The 13,275-nt window shown below is 32.9% G+C and overlaps 1 protein-coding gene across 1 annotated transcript in view; it reads left to right on the top strand.

The window, feature by feature from the left end:
* The window catches only part of LRP1B (LDL receptor related protein 1B), a 1,301,643-nt gene that overhangs the window by 1,108,486 nt on the left and 179,882 nt on the right, over window positions 1-13,275 (top strand). Inside the window, exons 60-62 of the mRNA XM_040971988.1 lie at window positions 3,884-4,072; window positions 4,845-4,993; window positions 8,857-8,950. Coding sequence (XP_040827922.1) covers window positions 3,884-4,072; window positions 4,845-4,993; window positions 8,857-8,950 — 432 coding nt within the window. The remainder of the gene's footprint in view (window positions 1-3,883; window positions 4,073-4,844; window positions 4,994-8,856; window positions 8,951-13,275) is intronic.

The following is a 13,275-nucleotide window of genomic DNA, read 5'->3' as shown; positions in this document are numbered from 1 at the left end:
ACGGAACTATTTCATTAAACAAAATATTTCTAAAAGTAAGAAACAAAACAAACCAAAAAAAAAAAAAGTAACTGCTCTAGTGCATTTATTCTTCATTATTTTAGCAAGAACAATCAGACATTTGAAGATATTTTCCAGGATTATACTTATTCAGAATGACAAGTGGTATCCAAAGAGATGAATGATCAAGAGAATTGTGATAGGATTTCTGTAGCTTGGAGGCAACAATTCGAGCAAAGAATGCCTGAATTTCTACTTTTTCAGTTTCCCATAATTATTATGAGACTTAGCAGTATAGCACCCAATTGACTAGGAGGAAAAAACAGCTCAGCAAAGGAATGATTGGTTAATTTTTTCTGAAATATGCAGTCTATGAAATAAAAATTAGGCACCTAGTGCCTGATGCCAGAAGCAGTACAATAAATAATGCTGTTACAAGAACAGAGACCTATCTACAATAAGTGGTTTTCACCAGGCTTCACATATATAATAAGCATCTTTTATGCTTCAGCCCAGAGCCATTCTGTTTAGTTTTTGTTGTTGTTGTTGTTTGGAGGGGGAGGGTGGGTAACATCTACTGAATTCAAACAGATGAGAGATTCCTTACATTTAGTTTTTATATATCTCTTTTAATTAAACATGTCCATCCTGTATAGAGCAACTAGTGGAATTTATCTCTTATTTCTTCATTCAATAATCTCATAAGCATTACATTTCAGGACTGTATTTTGTCAACTCTACTTGGGACATATTAAATCACAATACATCTTCCTCGTTGCTTTTCTGTGTACATATGCCATATATCTTTTACAAAAATACATCATACATACATATGCATAGACAAAAATGAACAATTCATTTCCTCATTTAGAATAAGAGAAAATTCTTGAAAAAATACAAAAAGCTCTTATATTATCTCCATTTTAGTTAGACTCTTACTATATTAATAGAAAAATAAACACAATGTTTATGTATATTTTAGTTAATATATTACATTTTCACTTATTATTAAACAGGCAGTAAATTCTGCAAGAATTTAAATCTTAGCCAGGAAATGAAGCATAGTAACAAATTATAAGTTGGATTTCCCAAATCCATTAAGATTTCCCAGTTGTTTTGACTTATTTGATTTGACATGATTTTTCATTGATAAGAAAATGGTTGCACTATTTCATAGAAGATCAGATTGATGGAACCAGTGTATAGTTAGATATGTGTGTTTTTCTAGAACATATTCTTCCATTATTGTTTTTTCTCTAGAAGATATTCTCTTGTGGCTGTGTTTGATGTTGTTTGGGAAATAAGAACATTTGCCAGTGAGCAGGTCCAGAATGAATGCATACAAGTAGTAATGACTGCCCCATTCTTTACCGACAATATCCCACAAGGACTTGATTCAAACAGATGGTCATTTTGGACTAATGAACTATTTTATTTGCTTAATTTGAACTTCCTACGTGCTTTGAAATTCATCTATATCTCATCGTGCTGAATTTAGATTTCACTTTTCTGATCCTCATTGGCTTCTTGTAACATTTGATAGAAAAAAAAAATGCTGATACGTGTTCACTTACTAAGAACTTGCCAAGAACTAAAATGGTCTGGTTGCTAGAAAATAAACAAGGCAATTGAAATCATATAATTTAGTAGACTTAGATGGCATTTATTCAAAAAATAAACAAACAAAAAATAACATCAGTGCTTAAAAAAGCCTCACATACACATCTAGCTGCCATGAAAGCAAGGCTAGGATGGTCAAGTGGCTGAGAACTCGGTAGCCAGTTGAAATAGATCAGCATCTTCATTCCTATAGCTTCTCACACTTCGGTTGCAAAATTACTTCAGCTTTTCCTTGTGGAATTGCTGTATCTATAAAGTAACTTTTCCGGCTTCACAATATTGCTGTTAAGACTAGTAAATGTGACTCAGCCGTGTGAAGTGGACAGCCCAGGCACAGCTTCTCAGTCTCCAAACTGTCCACTGTGCCTGACCACTCTTTGCGGTGGAGGGAGACATTGTCTTTCCCAGTCACTGAGAACCATTAATCCAGTTCTGAAACCCTCAATGACATTGTTAATGCTGCAGAGTTAAATGGTGGCATTTCTGAAATGTTAATAGGCAAATATTACAGTATTTTCACATGTTCACAAAAAATCAATGAATTTACTTGAGGACTGAAAATTTTAAGCAATGGTTGAATTTCTAAATCCCTGTTGGCTGACTTAATTGTCTTGCCTTTAAAGAAATGTGAATTGCATGCTTCTGAGACAGTCAACATTTTATGAAGATTGTTGAGTTCAAAATTTTCACAATGCATAAATAAGATGAAAGATTCTTAATTAGCAAGATTTGCCCAATTGCTAAGAAGTTGCTCATTTGTCTTTCTGTAATGAATTTGTACAGCTGTAGGGATGAGAAAAGATTAGATTGTATCAATAGCTCAGATAGTGTGATTATCATAATGTGCATTTGTGTTCTTTCTTCTTTCAGTGCCATTTTCCATTTTAGTGATAAGATTCATGAGACTACACAGATATTTAAGCTGTATACACATAATATTTTGACATCAAAATTCTAAGCATCTAAATTTTCATTTTATGAGTTTTCTTGATTTGCACGTCCTTCACATGCATGGTGTTTGTTTTGAGATGTATTCCTGATTAGAACCCATATTACCAATTGTAGTATACTACGTAATACATGCCTGGTTTGAATTTTCTCTCTCTCTCTCCCTTTTTTTTTTTGTTATTTCTACCAGTCATTGTCCTATGAATTTTCTGAAAACTTTGGTTCATCTTAATAAAACAGCAAATCTGTAGGTTTAAATATCTTTTTAATTAATAGCTTAATATTACCTAGCATTTTAAAATAAGCTTCAAATTGCTATGCAAGTATCAGTCATATTTGACATTGTCATCATTTCTTGGTTACTATTTAACAAGCAACATATAAAATGTTAAAGATCAATAATGAAAATCTAGCTAATATAGAAAGTGCAGACAACAAGTTTATAGTGCATTTTTGTTGATGAACTTTTTCCTGAGAACTTTATAAAATGTGATCAGATAAAAAATCAATGTATGGAAATATACGTAAAGTTTTTTTGAAATTAGATTTTACATTTTTCTCAACTAATGATTTTGAGAAACTAGAATCACAAAAAAATCTCTGTCATGCTTAGTACCCTGAAACCACTAAATAGGAATGGTGTTTTATGTTTCTGATAGGACACTGGAATCTCTTGAATGTAAAATTCACATTTATAATATTCATTCTACTTAAATTTACCCCACTCTTATCATGAAGTAAATTATTAAACACAATTTTTCAATTAAATAGTTTTATGACTGATAAATCTGCATAATACACTGCTAATCCACCACATTGACTGTCCTTTAATTCTATAGCATTTGAACTTGCAAGTGAAAATTTTCACAAAATCTCAGTGGCTCAAATGGTTTATGGTAGCTTCATAGTCCAATTCCTGGTAGTGGACACATATCATCCTGAATATATAATTATTAATAAATGAGCAATGGCCCTTAAAGTTGAGATATGTAAATAGCTTGTAGTTGTGAATTTTTCAATGTCTGATGATGTTTGTTTCTGGAAAGCAGCTTTTCATTCCCCAGTGGTGGGTCAGGATCACCCTGGTATTCTTCTCAGTGTGTGAACTAAGTTAAATCTGAGCAAAACGAACTCCTGCATTCAACCCTCTATTCTCTTAACTGGTAATAAAGAACCTTGCCAGCCTGACAGGTTGTCACAGCAGTTATTCACATGAAGTTCTGTAGCAGTTTTATCTGTCAGCCCATGTAGTATTGAATATTTTAACTGGCAGTCTTCCAAGATGGAACATTAATCTTACCATCTCCTATTACAGTCCCTAATCAAGATATTCCAGGGGTGATTGCACTAACATTGTTTGAAGACTACATCTACTGGACTGATGGGAAAACCAAGTCACTCAGCCGTGCCCATAAAACCTCGGGAGCAGACAGACTCTCACTGATTAACTCATGGCATGCCATCACAGATATCCAGGTGTATCATTCTTATAGACAACCCGATGGTAATTATTCTTTCCATGATTTCCATAAATGCATCACCATCTTTCAGTAACATTTCATCTTTATTCTTTCAAGGTTAAGTGCAATTTTGTTTTTTAAAAAGATTGTCAGTTTTATATTGTTGTATCGTTTTTGTGGAGCAAATTCATTTGACATTAAGTCATTAAATCATGGTAAGCTGAAATGACAATAATATAGTTAGAAGTGAAGACTACAAATTTGAAATGATGGTTTTCAAAATATTCTAAAATTCCCTAGTTTATGGAACGTTAGGCAAAGGAAATCTATTTAAGTAACAATAGGTTTATAAAACTGACAAATGTAGCAAATCTGTTTGAGATTAGTTTTGGTAGAAATACTATCAGGCCTTGTAAAATAAAGGTTTGCTCATTCAACTAAAAACATTACCTGACCTAGAAAGAAGTCACGACACTATTATTCATGCATCATCATTCCATTGTTTTATTTTACATTTATAGTTACCGACATACATATGTCTAAATCCAAAGTACTAGTCTTTATTTTCTGTTGGATATTTTTTGTCCATAGTTCCTTTTTGTGTAAAATATCCTTAGGATAATTTAATTGCAAAATTAATGTCATTGGCTAGTTCATGGCATATTTGTAACAGAATAATATATATATTGTCTTGAGTATTTGATTAAAAGATTGGTTCAAAATTATGTTTTGAAGCTTAAAGATTTTATCTCCAATTCCACGTTTTTAATGTCTGTCTTGATTATTCTGTTTTACTGTTGTTTTTCTTGTCTGCAGTCTCTAAACAGCGCTGCATGATCAACAATGGTGGTTGCAGTCATTTGTGCCTTGTAGCCCCTGGGAAGACACATACCTGTGCATGTCCCACCAACTTCTATCTTGCTGCCGATAACAGGACTTGCTTATCCAATTGCACAGCCAGTCAGGTGAGTAGAGACCTGGAAATCACCTCATTGAATGCACTGACACATTGTTATAAAAGGCTTACATGCATACATGGGTATACACTATTTTTGAAACATCACTGTTTTATTTAGTGTAGTATTGAAGGGTCATCATGTATACACTATGGATAGTTACAGAGTAAAAACAATAAGAAATGCATCAGTGATTTTACACAGCTTAGGAAGGAAAATGATTGACATTCAAGCTTTAACAAATTTCTACAGTTCAAACAAACCAAGAAATATTCCTAGATTGTTCTATATCACCATCTCTAACTTCTCACACACTTCAGAGATAATGATATAGGAAATATGAATTGGAAGAATAATTCTCTAGATTTTTTTGGAATATAATCAGTATTTTCCTAATAAGGTTCTTTTTTTTCCCAAAATTGAGTAATTCCAGTGACACTATCCCAGAAGTGTTTTTACTGAATGGTAGTTGCTTGGACTTGATTGCAGTGCTTTTAAAATTTGAGTAGCGTCTGCTATCTTAGTACTCAGCTGTACTTTCTAGAAACAAAAGCATAACTTAATTGCTTTGATTTTCAAGGAAAAAATGTGAATGATTTACAGCTAACTTAATTCATCAGTGTTTACCCATTTAAATATTCTGGTTTATGGCACCAATTTGTCTCTGATTCTTTTCTAATCTAATGGGAAGAACTTATCTGACAGACATTTCGACATTTCTTACCTAAAAATTAGTTGGTAAAGATAGTTTTTAGTGAAACAGAAAATTAAGTAAAACATAATTCAGGTAATTCTAAATCATATCAAATTAGGATTTTGACAAAATAATTTACATTTTATTTTACTATTATGGATTAATTTCAGTTTGTTACTATCTCATGATTACTAACCATAACATGTCTTCCAAATAGTATTAATTCTTAGGGAACAAAATACATACCATACATAAGGATTCAGTTAGAAGTAAAAATAGTATCTAAGTCTCTGATTTAAAAAATCAAATTAAAATTATTTATTTTATTGGAAAGTTAAATTTGCAGAGAAAAGGAGAGACAGAAAGATTATCTGTCTTTTGGTTCACTCTCCAAGTGGCTCCAATGGCCAGAGCTGAGCCGATATGAAGCTAGGAGCCAGGCGTTTCTTCCTGGTCTCCCACATGGATGCAGGGTCTCAAGACTTTAGGCCATCCTCTAATGTTTTCCGAGGCCACAAAGAGGGAACTAGATGGGAACTAGAGCAGCTGTGACATGAATTGGAACCCATATGGGATCCTGGGACATGCAAGGCAAGGATTTAGCCACTAGGCTTTCGTGCTTGGCCGTCAGTCAAATTCTTGTAACACTAATCATTTCAAAATTTAAAATCGTTTTAATTAGAAAAAAAATGTATTTTAAAGGCCCTTTATTTATCTTTTAAGTGTGCTTTCTTCTGGTTTTACCTAAAGTTTCCCAATTAGAGAATTTTTATTTTAGCTGTACATTTATATCAGTAGGCATGCATTCAGTAGTTTCTTTATAGCTTTGTTTTATGGGTAATAATTAGAGTCTATAATTTATTTTGTGAAGATATTAGTGTTGGAGAACATTTGCCATGAAGAATGTTTTGTATTTATGGTTAGCATTAATACTTTTAAGCTACTGAATTTAAATATGATAAAAAATGAAGCACAGGAAAGAAACCGAAGAGATTTTCTTTGGAGAATAAAATGTTGATTACCATGAGAACAGCAAAGGGTATTTGGCTCTCGTTCTGGCCTTCTCTCAACTGAAATTTCTCCTATGTTCTTATTAAAATGAAATGGAAACTGAAATCATCATTCCACATACAATTCCAACAGTTGGTATTGATTTAAATCAGACGTATTTGGTGAATTAAAAAACATGGATTAGGTCTTTTTCCAATTGTGAATGGAAAGATTTTGAAGATACTCGTGAGACCTGAAACCCTCTTATTAATGTGCTTTGATGTGCTGTTATGACTGGAAATATTTAATGTTCAGGGCAATTGCTCTCAGAGTTAGCCTGTTTTCCCTAGACAGTCACTCTCTAAAAAGGTAATTTTTTCTCTCTGGTAATTTATGGAAAACCAAAACAGACATGAATACAGACTAAGCAAATATGAGAAAATCAGTTAAACACTCAGAACTCCGAATGAATTCCTGGTGTCTTCTTCCCTCCCCTATTGCTGCTAGTTGAAAAGCCATGCCAACATGTAGAAATAGGAATTGCAGATCTACCCTAAGTCAATCACATTATGTGCACTGAGGAACAAATTAAACTAACAATGGATTTTGTTTACTTGAGCAACCTAAATGTGTTTTAGAGAGCTAGGATTTTATATCGGTAATCCATTTTCATTGAAGATAACTGAACTTAGGATATAGTTTTACTATCACAAGCTATTCTTTTGTAAGGTACTGATATAAATGCCAACTTGCTATTCATCACTCACATAGAAGATATAATAAATAATTCAAAAGGTAAATGAATAGCTTTTAGAAAACAATGTTTTCAGTTCCAGTTGAATATTAAGATGTGTGTTTTTCACTGCTCATCTGCTTAAATAGAGAAAAAAAATGATTTCCTAGTTTCAAGAGTTATTGACTAAACTTTAAAACTTGTTAGGTTTTAATAATTTAAGGGGATTTTTTTTCTGGTATGTGCTTCTGATGAATGTGCTCTCTGTAAGCAAAGTGTGGTTTTCTGTAGTTTGTTCTGGGTAAATGCTGTTGAAATGGAATGAGCTTGTGATCGGAGATCACTCATGAGGAAACTGGACTTCTCTGGTTACTGTGTACGAGATAGTCAAGTGTTAGGAGCAGAAATTCCATGCTCTGATCAGATGAATTTTGCTTCAGATCATCTTCCTGAAAAAAATACAATGCACCAATAATTTCTTAATGTTGTTATACAATAAAAACTCATCTATGTGTTAAATATACTAATGCTGTTGTTGAAATGCAAAAAAATCCACCTAATATACCCAAAATTAATCTTCTGTTCTATGGTTAATATTAAACAGATGGGGGTCCCTAAAAATTATATCCTTGTGATAATGTAATTGTTACCTGTGCTATGTGACTATATTACCTGCTGCTTTAAATGGAAAGGATAATAAAACAAATAAAAGATAATCAAAGCATAGTTTCAACAGAATTTTCTATAATATCAATAGGTTTTATTTCAACAGTCTTATTCTCTGATTTTAAAGTGTAAAATAAAGAAGAATACTTATTGTGTCCATATTTTTACATATTCTTGAAAAATCACAATTTGCCTTCATTATCCTAATGGATATTGTGTGTTTATTAGATATTCTAAAAACCAAAAATAACTGTACTACTCTCAACTGTCTTAAAATTCATGTGCAGCCAATACACACTGCAGGCGAAATCAGCATTGGCAATGTTGAGGAAATTAGGAAAAAATAGAGATGAAAAGAATGCTTCCGATTATTAACAAAGTTAACTCCACTTGGCATCTCTTCCTGATATTCCTTATGCTGTTTGGCTATATTGTGTTTGGTAAACTTCTTCTGTAAAGAGACAGAGAGTGCATTTTAGGCTTTTTCATATGTGGAGTCTGTGCAGTTCTTACTGACCTTCTGTTCTTGTAGTGTACTAGTAACTCTTACACACCATGTAAATCAGTGGCCTGGTCTTTGTGCACAGAAAATGTCCAGAGGTTATCTGGCAGAAAATTTCCAATGCTTATTCTACTTTATTTCCCATCAAGGAATCCTTTAAGGAGTTCATTACTCATATTTAAGGCAAAAAATATTTAAAATCTTGGTGAGTTTTTAAATATCCAAGAACGATTACATGCAATGGGTTCTTCAGCTCTTTTATTTTCTGTCTTTTTTGTTTTTTTTAGTTTCGTTGTAAAACTGATAAATGCATCCCATTCTGGTGGAAATGTGACACGGTGGATGACTGCGGTGATGGATCCGATGAACCAGATGATTGTCGTGAGTACATGAACCAGTGGTGGCATGTAGACTGTAAAGCTCCTAGCATCCAAGACATGGAAAAATGTACTTATATATCTAAAGCGTTGCCTTCTAAGACTCTCCCCAAATTTAAATAGAAAACTTTCATATATCGATCTTTAAAAATACAACAAAAATCATTGTATTTTTGATATGTTCCTAAGAACAGTTGGAATGGCAGAGTGACACCTTAACAATTTGTGTCAATATTTTTTGCCTTTTTCAAATTTGATTACATGGTTATAACTACCTTGCTTAATTTAGTGATCAATAAAATAGTATTTGGCATGATTTTGAATTTATTTGTCATAAAACTGGAAGCAAGAAAGGGGAAGTTTCCAGAATGGTGCTAAATGACTGAAATCAAGAATATAAATAAATATAAATTTTCTGTCACTATTAAAATGTTGAAACTTCCAAGACAAGTTTTTCTGGTATGAATCATTAGGGTTTTTTGTTAGTTTTATATGTTCTTAACAAATGTTCTGCAGTGGCTATACTTACATCTTGACATCTGAACATGGACAGGGTGGTTGACTCACTGCTTTTTGTAGGCACGTGAGTGGGTAGTTATGATTTTTGGTAACTTTGGTTGTAATGAAACATCAGCACATTTTTTCTTGAGAGCCTTTTATAGTTCATTCCATAGGTCACTCCAATACTGTCCTGTCAAGCTGAAGACACTTCTAGTCAATCATGATAATTCCCTCAACCTCAGAGTAAATTGTTGCCTGGATTTGGCATTGGCAATTTATTACAAGGTCCTTAGTTTTTGCACTGAAAGAAATGTCCAATTTTAGTGAAACTTAGCTACGTTACAGCGCCTAATTATAAGACTGTTTAAAAGTTAGCGTCTCTAGATAGTTATATACTTTCTGGCTGTGTGATCAGAATCAAGTCTAGTACACATTTGAGATGTTTTCACCTGATTCGCTTTTATGTTGGAAAGCAATATGTGATAAATTCAGTGTGGAACAAGTGGTTTTAAAAGGAGTCATTCTCCAATATATGGTTTTCAAAAAGTCACTCCTATTAGCTATTTTTAAATATAGATTGTGTTTTCACTATGATAGAAAATATGGAGAAGAACTAGTGTTAGAATGTGTAATATTATTCCAAGAAAATTCTTTTTAGTTACTAAATTAAAGTGAAAATCAAGCACCCAAAATTATTTTTCTGGCTTCAGTGAGATTTGCTTATTAAAAGAAATTTGCCCTTTTCTGTCAACAAAGTAGTTTTTTGTATGACAGAAGAAATGAAGGCTACACAGCTTATTTTTGTGACCTATGCCATAGGTCATTGGCCCTGAAACACTCTTCCATTTAAAGTATTCACATATCCTGAGCACTACTTTGAATCTTCACTGAAACTCCATTGTGGCAATATGGTGACTTGAAAAATAAACTGTAGTTTTAGTGTAACGAATAGTCACATGTACTCATAATTTCATCATATGTTTCTGTTTAACTTTTTATATTCATCATATAAGTGAGATCTCACTGCATTTGCCTTTCTATACCTGGATATTTTCCTGTATCAGAGAGGTATCTGAATTAATCCTTATTGCAACAACATAAAAATGGTTAATATTTGATTTTGCACATAAATAAAAAGTTTTATTTTTCTATCCACAAATTACTAGAAAAACAGGTTGATTTAATTTCTTAGCTGTTATGAACAATATTTTAGGAAATATGGAAATACAGACAACTTTCTAATATACAGATTTCACACATATGTATACATATCTTTATGTAGTGAAACTGTGGGATTGCTTAATTATTATACCTCCAGTTTTTTTGTTTGTTTGTTTTTTGAGGAACTTCATACAGGTGCTTGACTTCATACAGAGTTTCTATCATTTTCAGTACCTATCAGTAGTGTTACAAGGCTCTTTCTGCATATTCTCACTAAGATTTTTCATTCATCATTTTCATAACATGCGTTATAACATGTGTGAGATAATATTTCATTGCTATTTAAATTTACATTCTGTGATGCTTAGTGCTGTTGAATATTCTTTCATGTAGCAATTGGACATTATATGGATTCTTTTGGAGCATTGTCTCTTGACATAGTAATAAATTTATTTACTATTATAGAAATTATCAAACATGTAAAATGTCTTTTTTATATTCCACAAAATGGACTCCAGTTTTTTCTCACTTGTGATGTGAATTTTTAACATATTTGGGATACTAAATCATTGTTAGCCTACTTTGTGAATGTTTTTTCATTTCATAGCTAGTCTCTTTATTCTGTTATTTCTTTCGATGCAGAAATTTTTAGTTTTATACATTCTTCCTTGCTTCTTTTTGTCCATTTGGGAAATGTATCCAAAATATCTTTTCCCAGACCAGTTGCATTCAAATTTTCCTTAATTAGTTTTAATGCTTATTTATTTATTGAAAGACAGAGGCAGAGAAAAGAGAAAGGTAGTGGTTATCTTTTCAGGGACTCTGTGAAGAGATGAAAATATGTAAGGTTGCATTTTGCATACTGTGCCAAAAGTCTGACTTAATAGTGTCTTCGTTTAAAAAAAATTGTTTTTAATGCAAAGTGACAAAAGAGAAATCTTTTATCCACTCTCCAAGTAACCACAGCAGCCAGGTCTAGACCTGACTGAAACCAAGAACCTCTACTCCCCTCTAAAACAAACAAACAAACAAACAAAAACACCTCTAGTTTTCCCACATGCATAAGAGGTCAAGAATATATGGGGCATCTTCTACAACCCCCTTAAGTGGGTTAGTGTGACACTATATCAGAAGAAAAATAGCTGGATGCAAACTGGCATTCTGATATGGATTGCCAATACTGATTAAAATGTTATGCCATAACTCCAACCCTTGCATTTTATAGTAGTCCTTCCCGCCCTTCAGCAAATAACTTTCTGTTTATTCTTGATGACTAACATCTTTAAGTATCAGTAAACATGATAATTCAAATCAGGTTCCACGGTGAGGTAAAAATGAGTACAGGGCCCAGCACAATAACCTAGTGGCTAAAGTCCTTGCCTTGAACACGCCAGGATCCCATATGGGCGCCGGTTCTAATTCCGGCAGCCCCTATTGCCATCCAGCTCCCTGCTTGTGGCCTGGGAAAGCAGTGGAGGATGGCACAAAGCCTTGGGACTCTGCATCCACGTGGGAGACCAGGAAGAAGCTCCTGGCTACTTGCTTCAGTTTGGCTCAGCTCTGACCATTGTGTCCACTTGGAGAGTAAATCAACAGACGAAGATCTTTCTCTCTGTCTCTCCTTTTCTCTATAAATCTGGCTTTCCAATAAAAATTAATAGATCTTTTTAAAACAAATGAGTACAAAATGTTCAGATTTCATCTTATGTGCTGCATCATCAACATTCGCAGAAAATAATGATTGATAAAAGCATCCATAAATTCATCTGGGCCCAATCTATAAACACTCACCTACAGGTGTCATGTAAATAGGGTTAAGGGTGATTCATCTAGAATATCAAGAATTGTTTGACATATGAATCTGTAGTTGTGCTTTGTGTGATGCTCTAAGATACCAAAGGTAATTCTTGAAACAAATAGAAACGTCAGATTGACTTCCAAGTTATGCCAAGGCATCCCTTTAATAGTCGCAGTTGTTTAAGGGATGGCTGTTTTGGAAGAAGAGGAATATTAGGGGCTGAAATGCATTAAACAAGAAGAAATTGGAAATGCATATGCTAAAGGTACAAGAAAATTAAGAACACTACAGTTTAAAATGCTTATTAGATTGATTAACAAATATTACTTATCAGCACTATTAATGTCAACATTTTTGAAACTCCCTTTTATGAAGGTAAAATATACAGTGTGTTCTTTCTAAAAGAACATTTAAATATTAATCAATCATGTAATTACAGGAACATCATCTGCTTCCTAAAAAAAAGTTTAAAATGTCATTTGTTACTGTTTGATTCATCCGTTTGTTTAGTTTAATAAAGAACATTATTAAATTAAAAACCAGAGAGGAACAATACACATTACGAACATTGGTTAAAACATGAAGTGTTTTATTGGAAGCAACATAAGTTACTGGAGGATACCACAGTCAGATCTAGATTTGAGTTCCTAGTGTGTCAGGAAAAAATGTTACATTTTGGGTGAACTATTAATATTCATGCAACTTGATTTCCTCATTTGTAACATGATCCTACTCAGAAGGTTATGAGGAGATTAAATTAATAGCTGTGTGTGATGGCATCTGTGCTGATTACTGATAATGAGTTCTTCAATAATTTCTACTTTATCGTTATTACTTCTTTGTATTAAGTGCGAGGAATACAGAAAAGA

The sequence above is a fragment of the Ochotona curzoniae genome, unplaced genomic scaffold (genome assembly GCF_017591425.1).
Source record: "Ochotona curzoniae isolate NIBS_2020 unplaced genomic scaffold, NIBS_Ocur_1.0 contig_2210, whole genome shotgun sequence".
Taxonomy (NCBI): Eukaryota; Metazoa; Chordata; class Mammalia; order Lagomorpha; family Ochotonidae; genus Ochotona; species Ochotona curzoniae.
Note: the sequence above shows the minus strand (reverse complement) of the source record. Positions and strands in the feature narration are given on the sequence as shown.